This window comes from Anoplopoma fimbria, chromosome 6 (assembly GCF_027596085.1).
Source record: "Anoplopoma fimbria isolate UVic2021 breed Golden Eagle Sablefish chromosome 6, Afim_UVic_2022, whole genome shotgun sequence".
NCBI classification, from domain to species: domain Eukaryota; kingdom Metazoa; phylum Chordata; class Actinopteri; order Perciformes; family Anoplopomatidae; genus Anoplopoma; species Anoplopoma fimbria.
In genome coordinates, this window is record NC_072454.1 from 20,350,921 (window position 1) to 20,366,267 (window position 15,347).

At 41.7% G+C, this 15,347-nt stretch overlaps 1 protein-coding gene across 1 annotated transcript in view; it reads left to right on the forward strand.

Moving 5' to 3' along the window:
- Positions 1–11,375, forward strand: part of bcl11aa (BCL11 transcription factor A a) — a 50,491-nt gene extending 39,116 nt beyond the window's left edge. Inside the window, 2 exon segments of the mRNA XM_054600418.1 lie at positions 5,616–6,949; positions 6,952–11,375. Of these exon segments, the coding sequence (XP_054456393.1) occupies positions 5,616–6,949; positions 6,952–7,866 (2,249 nt within the window). The 3' untranslated portion in view covers positions 7,867–11,375.
- The last annotated feature ends 3,972 nt before the right edge of the window (positions 11,376–15,347 follow it).

Below are 15,347 nucleotides of genomic sequence, written 5' to 3' on the forward strand. Positions count from 1 at the left end.
AGCAAATGCTTGCAGACATTAGAACATCAGTGCACTTTAACAGAGGGCCACAATTCTAGTGAAATGCCCAGGTATCCCTATAAGATAAGCAGGAGGGTGATCTGGGTAAACTGTGATCTAAATACAAGCTCCAGATCCTGAAAGCCCGAGGCTCAGACACAAATACCAAATTGTATTAAGGGACAGCGTCCCTCACTCCCAGTATGTTTACATAATCCGGTTTCAGCGATGTTCCATTACCTCAATTACTATCATCTCACCCAGAGGTGGACCCAGCCAAGGACACCTCCAGAGAGCTACGACGGATGGAAGTGATGTGGGGAGGAGAGGGTCCTTATAGTGCAAAGAGAGAAAAGGATGGGAAATATTGAGACATAGACGGAGAATAGGAAGAGAGAAGAAAGGGAGTGATCGAGAGGATGGACAATAAAAGGAGAACAAAATGTATATGTGGTTCTCAATATAAGGCCGGTAAGATAATTGTAGGTCTGTCCTAGTTGGTAGAGAAGCCCTGGCATCCATTTTTCTTTTACAGCTGTTCAATGGTCGAACATATTGGTGGCAGTCCAGCTAATGTACAAGATAGAACAGCCATGATTTGTTTTAAAATATGTTGCTCACCTCATGTGTTGCTGTCTCAAAGATACACTTTTAAGTGTTGCATTTAGTACCACAGACACACCTTATTTATTCCAAAGCAGGGGACGCGTACGCAGCTTTGTACATAATACATTTCGTATGTCTCCTTGTATGCAGACTTGTTTCAAACATCAACAGTATGTAAGGAAGAGAGAGGGAATCTTTATAAACAAACCTTTATAAACTGACATTTACACAGTGTTGCTACTATGACCTGCAGGCATTTCAATATATTTCATTTTGACATAAATTCTGCATCCTCTGTTGTAGCTGCTGTTCGACACAGTTGATATAAGAAATTATTAAGTTGAGAATGTGTAGAAGAAAAGTCTTTCACCTGAGCAGAAAATGATAAAAAAAAAAAAAAAGCAGTAAGCGGGAATCTAAATGTGTATTTGGTCATTGATGCGATTTGATGCATTTTAAAGTACTTTGACCCATTTTAGCCTGAAAGAAAAAAAAACACTTTTCTGGATATACCCTGTGTTTCGTCAGTTTGCACTGGCTTTATTTCCACTCCTCTGACAACCACTGGATCAGACTTCCTTTTGAGAGGGATGGATAGAGCCAGGGGAAGTTTCTTGCTCTCCCTCCCTCCCCTCCCACACACACACACACACACACACACACACACACACACACACACACACACACACACACACACACACACACACACACACACACACACACACACACACACCCGCAGAAAGGTGTCGTGAAACATGAGCCTAGCTACCTTACCGCCTCCCACTCCCGTCTCGCGCCACATAAGTGTCCAGGCAATGCCCTTGGCTTAATAGGGCTTAATGCGTGTGCTTGTCACTGTAGCATGGCCGGTATTGAGTTGTAGGACATTTGTGGAACTGTGCGTGTGTGTGTGTTCTCTGGAGTCTCACTAGTGGCTGTATGGCTTTGACATTTACCCCAGGTAAAGAACCGGATGCTATTATTTACCCCCGTCCACCCTCCCTCCCTCCCCCGCTCATTTCTCCTCTCTATCCCTACTTAACATTCCTGCTGTATCCAAACTTAAAAAGTTGCAGCAGGTATTTGTCACCTCCATCTAAACCAGAGGGATTACTTCTCCTTATCTCATCTCTTTCTTCCCTTTCTCTATAACTATCTGTCTTCATCGACTGTTCTCCATTCTGCTTTCTCACTTCATTTTTCTACCTCCCAGTGGTGAAGAGTTTGCCTAATGAAGTGGCTGATGGGAGTATATTACAGAGAGACAGAGTGTAGCGGTCGCCTACTCTAAAATCCATTAACCTTACAGTTTCAATCAGTGCGCAGACAAGTCTGAGCTGGGAGTCAAAAAGGAGCGTATTAGCTCAAGAGTTACACTATTGTGCCTCGTTCTTATTTTACTCAATATTTTGCCCACATCTTTTTTCCTGAAAACACAGTCCTTACGTATTTTCATCAATTGACAGTATTTTCCTGGGTGAAGCGGATGTGGTTGAATCGGGGACGTAGCACACAAATCCTGGGCACTGTGCGTCCGCAGCCTCAGTGGTTCTACTTACCCTTTCAATGCATCCATTTCAATGCATGTATGAATAACACTTTTAGGACTCGATTTCCAGAGGGGTTATTTGGAGTCCAGTATCAGAATCAGCACAACCACACATTTGGAGAGTTTTGCAAGTGCAGAAGATGGGTAAAATCAATGATCTCCAACCTTTTTTTGCAAATTAACTATTAAAACAAAACTACACATTACCTCCTGTCACAGGAGTGCACAGCAAGTGCAACCAGTCTAACCAAGGAGTTGACCTCTTGTGGGGTTCTTGACCCCAAGTTGGATTGTATCAAACCAAGTGGACCTTTATGACGCTCTAGGTACCCCTCTAGTGTCAGTTTAGGGTGTGTCAGGGATGGTGTGTCAGTTTCGACTCATTGCATGCATGTTGTTTTTCAAAATAAACTTCTATGTTCACAGGATTGAAAACCTGTTTGATCTTAGGCCCTCTCTACATTTCCATCCAATACATGCTGTTTGTGTGTACAATAATTAAAAGATCAGACTGTCCTTTTAGACAGAGAGACATTTTCCATATTCAAAGCTACTGTCTGGAAACACTTCTTTTAAAGTAAAAAAAGGCTACAGACCTGGTCAATAAAAGAAAGGACTTTCCCCCCGTGCTAGATAAATGATAGTTCCCATGTTGAAGCAATGTGTACCTAAAGGATAATTATTGTAAAATACTGTCAGTGTCCAGGATTAGAGTGGTTTACAGAGGGAGAAAAAAACAAGAATAAATAAATGAAGCCTCCCTCGTCCTGATAATGCAAATGATATTTGCAGGTTAGATGCAATGCAGGTGGCGACAATTAGTGGTAATTTGTGGCGATTTTAATGATCCATAATTTAGCTGCCTTTCCAAACTGTTGGTCATGTGGAATAAGCATGTGATTGCATAGAGAGAGACTGGTAGAACGGGAGAGATGGTCATAAAGGAGGAGGAACATTCCCTACACAGTGAGAGCAGACAGGACCCACATCTACACACAGGCACCTAAACACACTCTCTAGTTGACAAAAAAGACGCCATACTTTCGCACTTAAATATCATCTTTCTAAATAAAATTGTATCTTTTTCAAATGAATTTGTGTTAATTTAGTAGGGTGCCATATGTGAGGTAAATAACATCTCTTTTTAAAACAAACACACAAACACACACACCCACAAACACACGTGCAAACTCACACACAAATGTTCCCTTGGTAGATATGTTGTGTTTAATCTTTTTTTTTTTATGCCACTACAACCTCTTTGACTCTCTCTTTCTGGTGATTAGAGGTAAATTGCAGTGTGCAGATGTATAAAAGCTTCCATATAAACCATGACATCCTTTTAGTATCACTGCTAATTTGTCATATTCGTTTTTTCCAGTAATTAGCAAGTGATTGGTCCTATTTTATGTGTATTTTTTTTATAAACCACCTTACTTGTTTACAAGTAAATGGGATGCTTTGTAAATTATTGTTCATCACACATTATGGCAAAATTGCTTTTTACCCAAGAAAAAAAAAGAAGATAATTAGCATCAATATTGCGAGCCTTAAAATGAAACCTGTTTATTTATTCTGCTTTTGCAATAATATTACAGCTCATTTAAAGTTGTTTGTATATTGACACTTTTGGGTTGTTGATATAATGATTGTGTTTGTTATCACACTGCATTTCTACTCACACCTGAAAGGCAACATTTTCACACTTTAGCTTGAACCAGGATTATAAATTAAAGTTAAATATTTAGATTTTTTGATTCAGAAAGATATAAACTTGATTCAGAAAGATATTTCTTTGGAAACAATTTTAAGGTAGTTTTTAATAGAGCAATGAAGTCATTGCTGGGGTGTTAGGGCTGTCTGTCAGTATATTAGATATTCTGATATACCTGCTATTGGATTTACAATGTGTTTAGGTACCTGCTCATGTATTGTAATTTGTTTATTTTGTATAGAAAACTAAACAACAAAGTACATATTCAAAATCCAGAGTGACAGCATTTCCCTCTTCAAGGGATACTTTGCCCAGCTCTGTGTCTGTAGCTCTTTGACCATATATGGTCACAAAAATGATGTCAACCCTTAACTTTTTATTTAATTTGCATTGTTGATGGTGATACCCGAAACATAAATGTCAATTCAAACATATTCAAGTATATTTTTGTTTGATCGTGTGTATCCATTTGCGTCTTCATGTATGAATTTGCTTAATAGTGGAAGGTTCTGAATGGCAGTGACAGGGGGTTTGTGTGTCATCTAATCTTGTAAACGAGCTGATGGCCGTCCATTCGGTCCCCTAATGAGATTACATGTGCGCTGCGGGGTCCCACCACAGGTCATCATCGCAGAGGCCATTCAAAGGCAATTATTGTTTTAAATATTCCTCTCATCGTCATCTGAAAGTGACTCTGCATGCTTCACTGAGGGAAGAAGCTTTGAGGCAGGCTGAAGGGGTTAGCTTTCCTCTCTGGTCAGAGCCTAAATGTTTTTACACTCCAACTGTTATACTTTCCTCGGGCGTCTGGGGTGTTCTCGCTGTGTGATTGAGACGAGTGTGTTTTGTGCATTTGTCTGGGGGGATCTGCATTGGTAGGAGTATAAACACTTAACATAAGAGAATATGACTAGAATACATTGTACATGAATATACTTGCATACATTTTTGCAGTATTTACTGATCGGGTTATACCTTGAAATAGTAAATCAACAGTCTTAACTTCTCTCAGCTATATTAGAAAAACATGTTATAGTGGGTCACATATCTTTTTTTAATGTATATATACTGTGTATACAAAAAGAAAGCAGTAATTTCAAGGTGTAAAGGATTCTCCTTTGTTGCCTCTCCTGCGTGTGAGTGTATGTGTGTTTATCAGCGAGCCTCTGTTTTGGTAGATCAGTGGGAAGTGGTAGTCCGCCGGGATAGCCCTGTTTCTTTGTTCTCCTGCTGACAATGGAGGACTCACAGTCAGTCTAAAGGGAGAAATTATGTCCCAGAGCAGTCTGGGAGAAGAACAAATGCACACACACACACACACACACACACACACACACACACACACACACACACACACACACACACACACACACACACACACACACACACACACACACTAACACAGACTACTTCTCACATGCTACTCATGTGGGGCATGACCTCAATAACAGCTACTGTTGTATTTGGAAAGCCCTCAACACCATGCGCCAACCACTCTTAAAAGCTGTAACAGTTAGGCCTAAGGTTCAAATGAAAAATTGGTTCAGCCAAGTTGAAAAGATTTGTCCTGCCTAGAATTCATTCTGTGCACAGTGCTGTTGTTTCAACTGTGTGAACATTTCCTTAATGAACAGGATTGCAGTGTTTGAAAATCTTTGATTTTCTTATATTGGCAATATCTTACATTAATTCCTATGTTAGATACAAGTCCTCCTAACACGATTCTTTCTTCTTTTGTCACATAAGGTAAGGAGGAGCCGACCACCTACACCTGCACTACATGTAAGCAGTCCTACGGCAGTGCCTGGTTTTTGCTGCAGCATGCTCAGAACAGCCATGGCTTCCGTATCTACCTGGAAAGTGAACACGGTAGCCCTCTCACCCCACGCATGGGTGGGCCATCCTCCCTGGGTGGGGGCGCAAATTGCCCTTCACAGCCTCCTCTTCACGGCCTCCATCTGCCTCCTGATGCGAGCCCCTTCAACCTCCTCCGCATCCCCGGCTCGGGCTCAGGTGGAAGGGACAGCATTGGAATAGGGTGTGGAATTGGTGCCATTGGCGCTGTTGGTGGGGGTCATCCTCAGCGTTTCCCACCCACACCACCCCTCTTCAGTCCCCCTCCAAGGAACCACCTGGATCCCCACCACCTGAGCCCAGAAGAGCTGGCGCTGGCAGCCCACCATCCGAGTGCCTTTGACAGGGTGCTGCGCCTGAATGCCCCTCTGACCCTGGACCCCCCTCCGACAATGGACTTCTCGCGGCGGCTACGAGAGCTGGCGGGAAACAATTCAGGGTCCACTCCCCCACTATCCCCTAGCCGGCCTAGCCCCATGCAGCGCTTGCTCCAACCATTCCAGACAGGAGGAGGAGGCGGAAGTGGAGGAGGTGCAGGGGGCAGCAAGCCTCCATATCTTGCCACCCCACCCCCTCTCCCAGGCTCCATGCAGTCACCTGTGGGTTCTCAGACCACTCCTACCACCCCTCTCCCCTCAGCAGGGGCAACACCCTCCTCCTCCACCACCCCGTTAAAATCAAAGTGTTGTGAGTTTTGTGGCAAGGCCTTCAAGTTTCAGAGTAATCTTATAGTGCACCGACGCAGCCACACAGGAGAGAAGCCCTACAAATGTCACCTATGTGATCATGCTTGTACACAGGCTAGCAAACTGAAACGCCACATGAAGACACATATGCACAAATCCTCCTCCCCAAACACAGGCAAGTCAGAAGACGGTCTTTCAACAGCCTCCTCTCCGGAGCCTGGCACCAGCGAGCACTTGGGAAGTGCAAGCAATGCCCTCAAGTCAGTGGTGGCCAAGCTGAAAAGTGAGAACAACCGCATGCTACGTGAGAATGGGGAGGAGGAGGAGGAGGAAGAGGAGGAAGAAGAAGAGGAAGAGGAAGAGGAAGAAGAGGAGGAGGAGGAGGAAGAGGAGGTAGAGGAGGAGGAAGAGCAGAACAGAGAGAGGGCAGCAAGAAGGAACAACAATAGCTATCACTTTAGTTTGAACCTTGAAGCAGCACGTCAGCATGAAAACAACGGTGGTATAGGAAGCCGACTGGGAGGAGTTGCTGATGAGGGTTCCATCCTCGCTCACTACCTGAGGTGATGCAAGGGATGGGCCTGGCCGCTAGCATGCACCACTTTAGTGAGGCCCTCAGCGCACACAAACGAAATGCCATGGCCAAGGAGAACCACCTGCACCATCACCTCAACCAAGACCATCACCACAATCGTGAAATGTGTGATGGGGACTCAGTGTTGGAGACAGATCGTGGGGCAGAGGGCTCTGTCTCGACAGTCAACGGACGGGGAGCGTCCCCTAACGAATCGGCCTCTGTCGGCCTCTCTAAAAAACTGCTTCTGGGTAGCCCCACTCCACTCAGTCCTTTCTCTAAACGTATCAAGCTGGAAAAGGAATTTGATTTGCCCACTCCCACAATCCCTAACACGGAGAATGTCTACTCCCAGTGGCTGGCTGGCTATGCCGCCTCACGACAACTCAAGGACCCCTTTCTGAACTTTGGGGACTCCAGACAATCGCCCTTTGCCTCTTCGTCTGAGCATTCTTCAGAGAACGGCAGTCTGCGTTTTTCCACTCCTCCGGGGGAACTTGACGGTGGGATGTCGGGCCGCAGTGGTACAGGAAGTGGGGGCAGCACACCACACCTTGGGGGTCATGGGCGGCCCGGCTCCAAGGAAAGTCGCAGGAGTGATACTTGTGAGTATTGTGGCAAGGTGTTCAAGAACTGCAGTAACCTGACAGTACACCGGCGCAGCCACACAGGGGAGAGACCATACAAGTGTGAGCTGTGCAATTATGCTTGTGCCCAGAGCTCCAAACTTACTCGCCACATGAAGACTCACGGTCAGATTGGCAAAGACGTGTACAAGTGTGAAATTTGTAAGATGCCCTTCAGTGTCTACAGCACCTTGGAGAAACACATGAAAAAATGGCACAGTGACCGTCCCTTGAGTACCGAAATAAAGTCAGAGTAGAAGGCCGAACTATGGGACCTTTCCCCCACAGCCATGTCCATCATTAGTCCCCTGTTTATGCCCAGCCCCTTGTAGAATTGCCCCAACCCTAACACTCCACTTTCGCCAGTCTGGTGGAAGCTTAAGACCATGTGCTCTGCACCAGCACACCCCGTTTCCATTACCCATTGAATGCATGATCTGTATAGGGGCAATACTCTTGCATTGAAGCGAAACTTCGAGCCTTTCTCTTGTGCAATAATTTACATGTTGTGTACTATTTTCTTTTTTGAGTTTTCCTTTTTCCATTTTTAAGAATTAGTCAGCATGCATAGTATGTTTTTGCTAATCAAAAAAGAAAAAGAAAATAACTTGTCCCTGGTTGGTTAGTTGTTGAGTAAATGTGTTGCTGTTTTTCTCTTGTTCTGTTTTTTCTTTTTATTCTTCAAAAAGAGAAAAGACAAGAAAGATACATCCATGCTGCATACATTCTGTAACACATATCATGTACAGTTTTGTTTCGTAACATGGAAAGTGAACAGTCTGTGACTCGACCCTCCGCATACAACCCTTGAAATGCACTCATCCTGATCTTTATAAAAGACAGCATGTTCACATAGGGTTAAAAAAAGAAGAAAAAAAACATGCATTAGCTTGATGACTAAACTGAAAGTAATAACAGCCTTCAAAATTCTTTCAAAAAGACAAGGGTGTGCTAAGAATTCAATTTGTACTATCATTTGGTAGAATAAGAAAGAGTGCCTTTGATTTCTCAAGACTGCATTGGCCATAATCTTATCTGGTATAAGTTTGGGGTCACATTAGATCAAGCTGAAAGGTTTAAGCCACCCAGGAAAGGTCCTTGCATCAAGCACCTGACTGCTCAAATGGACTGTGACAATTCATGATGAACGATCAGAGAATTCTCGTTAATCATCATTTAGCTACCTATTACATGTTCAATAGGCTATCTTTAATATGTGGATTTCATGGCAAGCATGGTGCAAGCAGTATTGTGTATATCTGAATTATTTTTGTGTTTTGTTTTCGGTAAGGAGTTACTTTTGAGATAAAGGTAATCTGTAATGTACAATCCTGAACTTGAGGGATACAGCACATGGCTGAGATGGGTCATGTATCTAACGCTAGTTCAATATGTCAGTGTGTGGAACAATGCATAAAGTAATATATGAACTCCAAGTGAGGCTAACTTTATTTGAGAGCATTGAAATAACTTCAAGCTGGACAGACAGAAAGCTGCACAGAACTGGAAGCTACGTAAATATTACGGCGATCAGAGGCAATCTCTTTCACTTTACATTTTTAGAATCAAAACAGGGTTATTAACCATGAATTGCAGAAAAAAAAAGAAAGAATTGCAATAAAAATATCTCTACTCCAGGGCTCTTAAAAAGAGTGAATGTGATAATTATAATCAGTATGCATAGGCTAATGCAGGGCACATTTTTATTGTTTGCTGTTGCTTTTCAACTCAGAAGGAGAGTTTTTTTCCCCTTGTTTTCCATTCAAGCTGTTCACAGTATAGCACATGTTACACTGCCTGAGAGTAAATACCGACATGTCTCTTGCGTTTTACCACACTGATGCAATGTTGGTCACATGGGTTGAGTCTGAAAGTTAGATTTTTCACTTATAGGACATGAAGTGCACTGTTTCAATTTTCCCAGTTTACAAGTTTACGCTGAAGGGGAAAACACTGTTGAAATGCTGTCAGATGATGAGATTCCCATTGATAAAAGCAGTAAAAGATGAGACACATAATCTGTTGCCAGCAACTCCACCGTCATAAACCTTGACCTTTGTACCCTTGCCGTTTCACCTTTGACCATTTGTCAATTTGTTACCCCTAGAAACCCCAGTGCTAAGCATGGGCTCAATATTCAACCCGTCAGCAAGGTCTGTAAAACAAAAAAGGTTTGATGCGAGTTACATAAGTAACCAATGCTCCGACATGGTCACAGAATGAAGCTCTCATTGGCCACAGAGCTCTATTGTAACTTGGTGGTCATCGACACCTTGAAATCTATAGACCTTGCTGACTAGACAACAGGCACTCAAATCTTGTTGCTCACCCTGCGAGAATCAGTTTTTGGATTAATCTTCCTTTAATTCTAGATATGAAAATAAACGTTTTTTGCAAATAACACATCACTATCTTTTAGGGGGAAGCTGTATTTAAGTTTTGTTGTCGTTTCTCTTTTCCTCAGCGTCTTGGTTGTGTTCAAGACTCAGATCACAGTATACATGAAATGATAAAAAAAAGACGAAAAAACAAACAACAAAAAAAAAATCTGTGATGGTTTTGTATTTTATTTTGCCTTGGCTCTTCACAGCTCTTCAGGTTGAAATACAATTTGCATTGGGGAAAGGATTAAGATTATATATGAATATATAATAAAGAACTTAAAATATAGGAAAATGCACACACATGTCGGTTCCTATGCTTAAACACATTTATGGTCTACTTTTTCTGTATTTCTAGAATTGTATTTGAATTCAATGTTCACTTAGAGTAGGCACTATAGTATTTATATTGAGGCTCGTATTTTTAACTGTTGCTTGTTCTCTCAAAAGGTATTTACCATACCTTTTTTTGGTAGTGGAAAAAAAATGCCAAGCTGCCACGGTATATTTTTTTAATTTGGCAGGATAATATAGTGCAAATTATTTGTATGTTTAAAGAAATAAATGGAAAAACCCCACAAAAAAAAGCAGCTGAAGTATGTGGCACTGGGAGGCATCACGGGCCATCAGATGGCCGCCGTTTCCTGTCCACAGAGGTGGTTGTACATATCTTCTTTGTTTTTTTGGTTCGGACCTCCTTACCCCCCTGCTGCCATTCTTGTATGCAGTAATGCAAGCTGACGTCGGCCTGTTCTGTTGTGTGCTTCTGTCTCTCTCACCCCTCCCACCTGACTACATTCCAACATCAAGAAGAGAGGAAAAAATGAAAAAAAAAACTTCATATGCAGTACATGGATTACGAAAACAAGCGTCAAAATAAATACATTTAAAAAGTTATTAAATGTTTTGCAGTTTTTTTTCATTGCCAAACACTAAATGGTGCTTTATATTTAGATTGGGTATACTTTCATATGCAAAGCATATTTAAAAAATGACCCGGGGGATGTGGAGAAGCCTGCTTGAGTTGAGACTTTTTTGTAAATGGCAATGCAGAATATTTTGTTATCAGCCTTTTCTATTCCTATTCTGAGAGCTGTTTGTTGTAACTTGAACTTGAACTTTATCTTTTACTATGGGAGTTACTATTTATTATTACCTTATGCTCTGTTCAAAACAGAGACATGGAATGGATCTTTAGTTTTGGCTTCCTTTCATTTATTTTTTGTTATAATATAATTTTTGATTTATTTTTCTTTTGTAATGGTGGCCCATGGTCATTGGACAAACCTAGCTCTTCAATTTCTGTTGTACTTTTAGGGTCTCTGTTCAGTTGTATTGGGAAAACCACTGTCTGTGTTTTCTGGCAGATGTCTGCATTATCCTGTTCACACACCCATTTTGTCCCTTTATCGAAAAACAATTAATAAAAAAATGAAAGTATAATGGCACTTGTCCCTTATCTCCACTGTGTGTTTAATCAAGTGTGTGTGTGTGCATGAGTATGTGTGTTTTACTCCCCCACCCCCACCCCTCCTAGAGCCCATTGGTATCTTTTTCATGCAACTGCAGTCACCTTCTTAAATTATCATTTCTTTTTTTTCCTTACATTCTTCTGTTGTAAAAGTGTATTTCTTATAAATCACTTCAAATGGAAGAGTCTTCACAAGTCAGCATTTACAGACATGTAGTTCAGAGGGCAAAGTCCTGCCCCCCTAAATGTATACGATGGTTTATGTGTGTGCATGCGTGTGTGTGTGCGTTTAGGTGTTAGTGTTGACCTGCACAGGGCGTATTCTTAACATGCTTTCTCTAATGAGGCCTTGTCACACTGTTGCTTGAACCCAACGAACTCAGCCCTCCACCCCTGCCTCACCCTAGCCTTTGGCCCTGTACTATATGTACTTTATGACTTTCTGCTTGTGTGTGTGTGTGAGAGAGCTGTCACTGTCTTGCCCAGTAGGAGGGTGGGCGGGGCTGAACCGTTGGATATGAAGTGCATTGAATTGTCTAAAACTCCTGACACCTGTGTGTGTCTGCAGTATCATCCTACCTGTTGGGTGAGATAGCCCGGCTGGTTTTAGTGCATGCTTGTGTGTGTGGGTGTGGGTCTACATGCATCACACATTTTCACTAAATTTGCAGGCAATCTCAGTGCACATATGTGCACTATGAATGTCACTCCTCAAAGTACAGTACAGTATGTGTTGCTGATAATAGCCGTTCCCTATGTGCCTTTCACCCTCAGACACGCATACATTTAATACCACAGCACATGAACGTGTACATGCTCCTTCTCTCCCATAGTGTACTGAAGTAAATATCCTTATGTCCCTACTGTTTGCTCAGTAGTCACACAGCATCATAAATCAGCACTATTTCCTCTAGCCACCACACCCTTCTGTTCAGCTCTCTCAGACACGTCAAGTCTTCTCACATAGCATCGATAGACCTGCTAAATAAAAGTTTCAATAAATTGGATGTTGTTTAGCATGAGGATGCAGTCATAAAAAATATATAGCAAGGTTTGAAATAAGATAACTTCATTAAAAAAAAGTTAAAATACACAACATGTAGGAACATCCCTGCTTTTCATTGGATTTGGCTTGAAAAGCTCAAATAAATGGGCCTGCAGAACCCCTGGCCTGTGCATGGTAGATCTGTTTGATAATCTGTCCACGCAGGGACTCTTTAAATTAGAAACAATAGCATCATCAACATGAGCAATCATTGCTTTAGCATCAACCAAACCTTCAAAAATAGAACTATTGTATTTTAGATTGTGGTAAGTGACCAATAGCAAAATGTGCGTGAGTGAGCATAGACACCATATACCTGCAAGGTCTTTGATCTGCATTCATGTGCCAGAAACAGCAATGCACAACTTGAGATGACCTGTTATCTTCCCCCAAAGAATACTCAGCATTTAAAGAATGCTGGGCTGAGTCTTTTAAATACATTTCTGTTCTCACTTCAAAGGGAATTCCTGGAATAAAAGAAAAAAACTAAAATATAATAAACAAAGGTTTTGTGTCTTATAGAGATATGATGTATATTCTCCAATGCAATTTACAATTATATGCACTGCGACAATTCCCAATAGAATACACAACTGAATTCATTTTGTTGGGGCAATGGGGCTAGAATGACTAACAACTAATGTCACTAGCGGGTGACAAATGAGTCACGTGATTCAGACTCACATGACTACCAACTGGTGAAAAAATGTCAATGTTTACCTTTACTTTCTTACCTCAAACCAGCACCAGAACGAAAGTTCTGTGTTGTTTGACCCATTCACCACCACCATCCCGCCCGCCCTGAGCAGACTCTTGTGGATATTAATCTACGCCACATGCTCTTACATTGGGAGGGTTTATAATGGAGTTAGTTGAATGTACATGACTCAATTTCAGATGCAGGGATAGGGGAATTCACCAACCGTGGAAGCAGGACGTTGCTAAAAAAGAATGCAGATCTCTGACAAATTTCCCTGCAATGATAAAAGCTACAAAAAGGTCACAAAGAACACAAATAACTCAACTTCAAAGTGTTTTAAGTAACTTAGACTGCCAGGCTACCTTGATGCCCCAAGGAGAGGAGAGGTTTAGGTGTATTGTACATTGGAGGACTGTGAGGCTCATCTCAGGACCCACAAGTGGCAGCAGTTTCCTTTTTACTCCCCATTAAACAATGCGACTAGCCACCAGCAGCACCGCTTGGACAAATAAAATGAATCAGCACCATATTTTTTATTCCACTTGCTCTCTCTCACTGCCTCTTAGCCCTCTCTCTCTTTCTGTGATAAATTCATTGTGTTATAAACCTGCGAAGCATTCAGACCTTTTCTGCTTTACTGGGGCTCTACTGTGCTGGTTTATGTGAAAAGCGTAATGCATTTGTCACCGTTGTAAAATCTATACAACCATGACCTGCAGTCCCCCATAAACTCCCATGGACTTGTCTTTGGCCCGCACAATAAAAGATTCTCCAAAGAGAAAGCATGTTTTCACACTGGTTTTGTCACCATATGGCCTTGGCGCAACAGTGTTCCAATGGAATCTAGATAAAGGAAAGGAATGTATGTGTGTGAGATGTGTGTGTTTTGTCTGTCTTTCATCGTACTGAGTCTACTTTAATACCTGTGTACATACCGTGTTGTGCCACAGAAGGGCATTTTTGTCTTGGCCAGCCTCCGTCTGCCAGGCGGAGCAACTTCTATACATATTGAGTGGTTTTATACACGCTGACCACTGCGGTCTATAGGAACTGGCTGCAAAGTAAATGGCTCTTACTGTAATGGACAATCGTTGAACATTACTTTGCACGTATAATGGCCACAAGGCCAGTCCAGCACGTAAAAAAAAAATGCAATTAAAGCCAGTAAAGGAATAATGCACGTACATTGACCGCCTTTGACCACAACACACTTAACGCCCCCGTGTAGGAGTTAAGACACTGATTTAAGAACCGCAGAATGAAACTGCAATCTTTGGGGGTGAAAAAATGAGGTTTATCTCTGACCTGTTAACAATTCATGGTGGCGAGGCCATTGGACCGACTTGAATGGGTTGATACGATTGGTAGAAACCCACACAAAATGACTGTGGAGATTGAGCAACGTTCCTTCAGGAATGCTTCTTGTTTATATGGGACAGATGTTTCACAGACATTCCAAAATGTCATCAATTAACTTAAAGTAAAGTGTATCATTATCATGAAGAATGATAGCCCATACACAACAAAAAAATCTAATCAATAGCAATAAACACTGTATGCAACTTTTAAAAGAAGGACCGAGAAGTGAAAAATTCAATGTAGTTTGTCATAAATGGGCTGACAAATAAAACCAGGTCACAGGTGTAAATAAAATCTTAAAGGCATTGTTGAAGTAGGGTTTTGGAAGGATCTTATCCATAGCCACTGTAGACAAAATTGGTCAACGAAGTGTTGTGGCTTTGAGGAGAGCAGAGATGGATATAACACCTTCAGAGTCCCATCAGAAAAGGCTGTCTGACGGCAGGGCAAAGCAATTAAATTATTCTAAATATTGTGTTAACTTCAACTGATTTTGATATTTTGAAGTGTCTACATTTTTTTTTTGCTGCTGCTGGTACTCCTGTCCGCCATACAGTAAGTAATACTCTGACTATGGATAAGTACCTCATACAACCCAACTTGGAAATACATTTAAACTATGTAAGCTTAAATCATGTACCTTTGTCACAAGTGCTTTTAAAAAAAATATGAAAGGGATTCAACCAAGTCAAGCTTTTACTATGAGTATTGATTTTACAGGAGGGTTTTTTGTGTTTCAAAAGCTTGGAAGCTGTTTAAATACTGCAGAATGTCTTAAATCC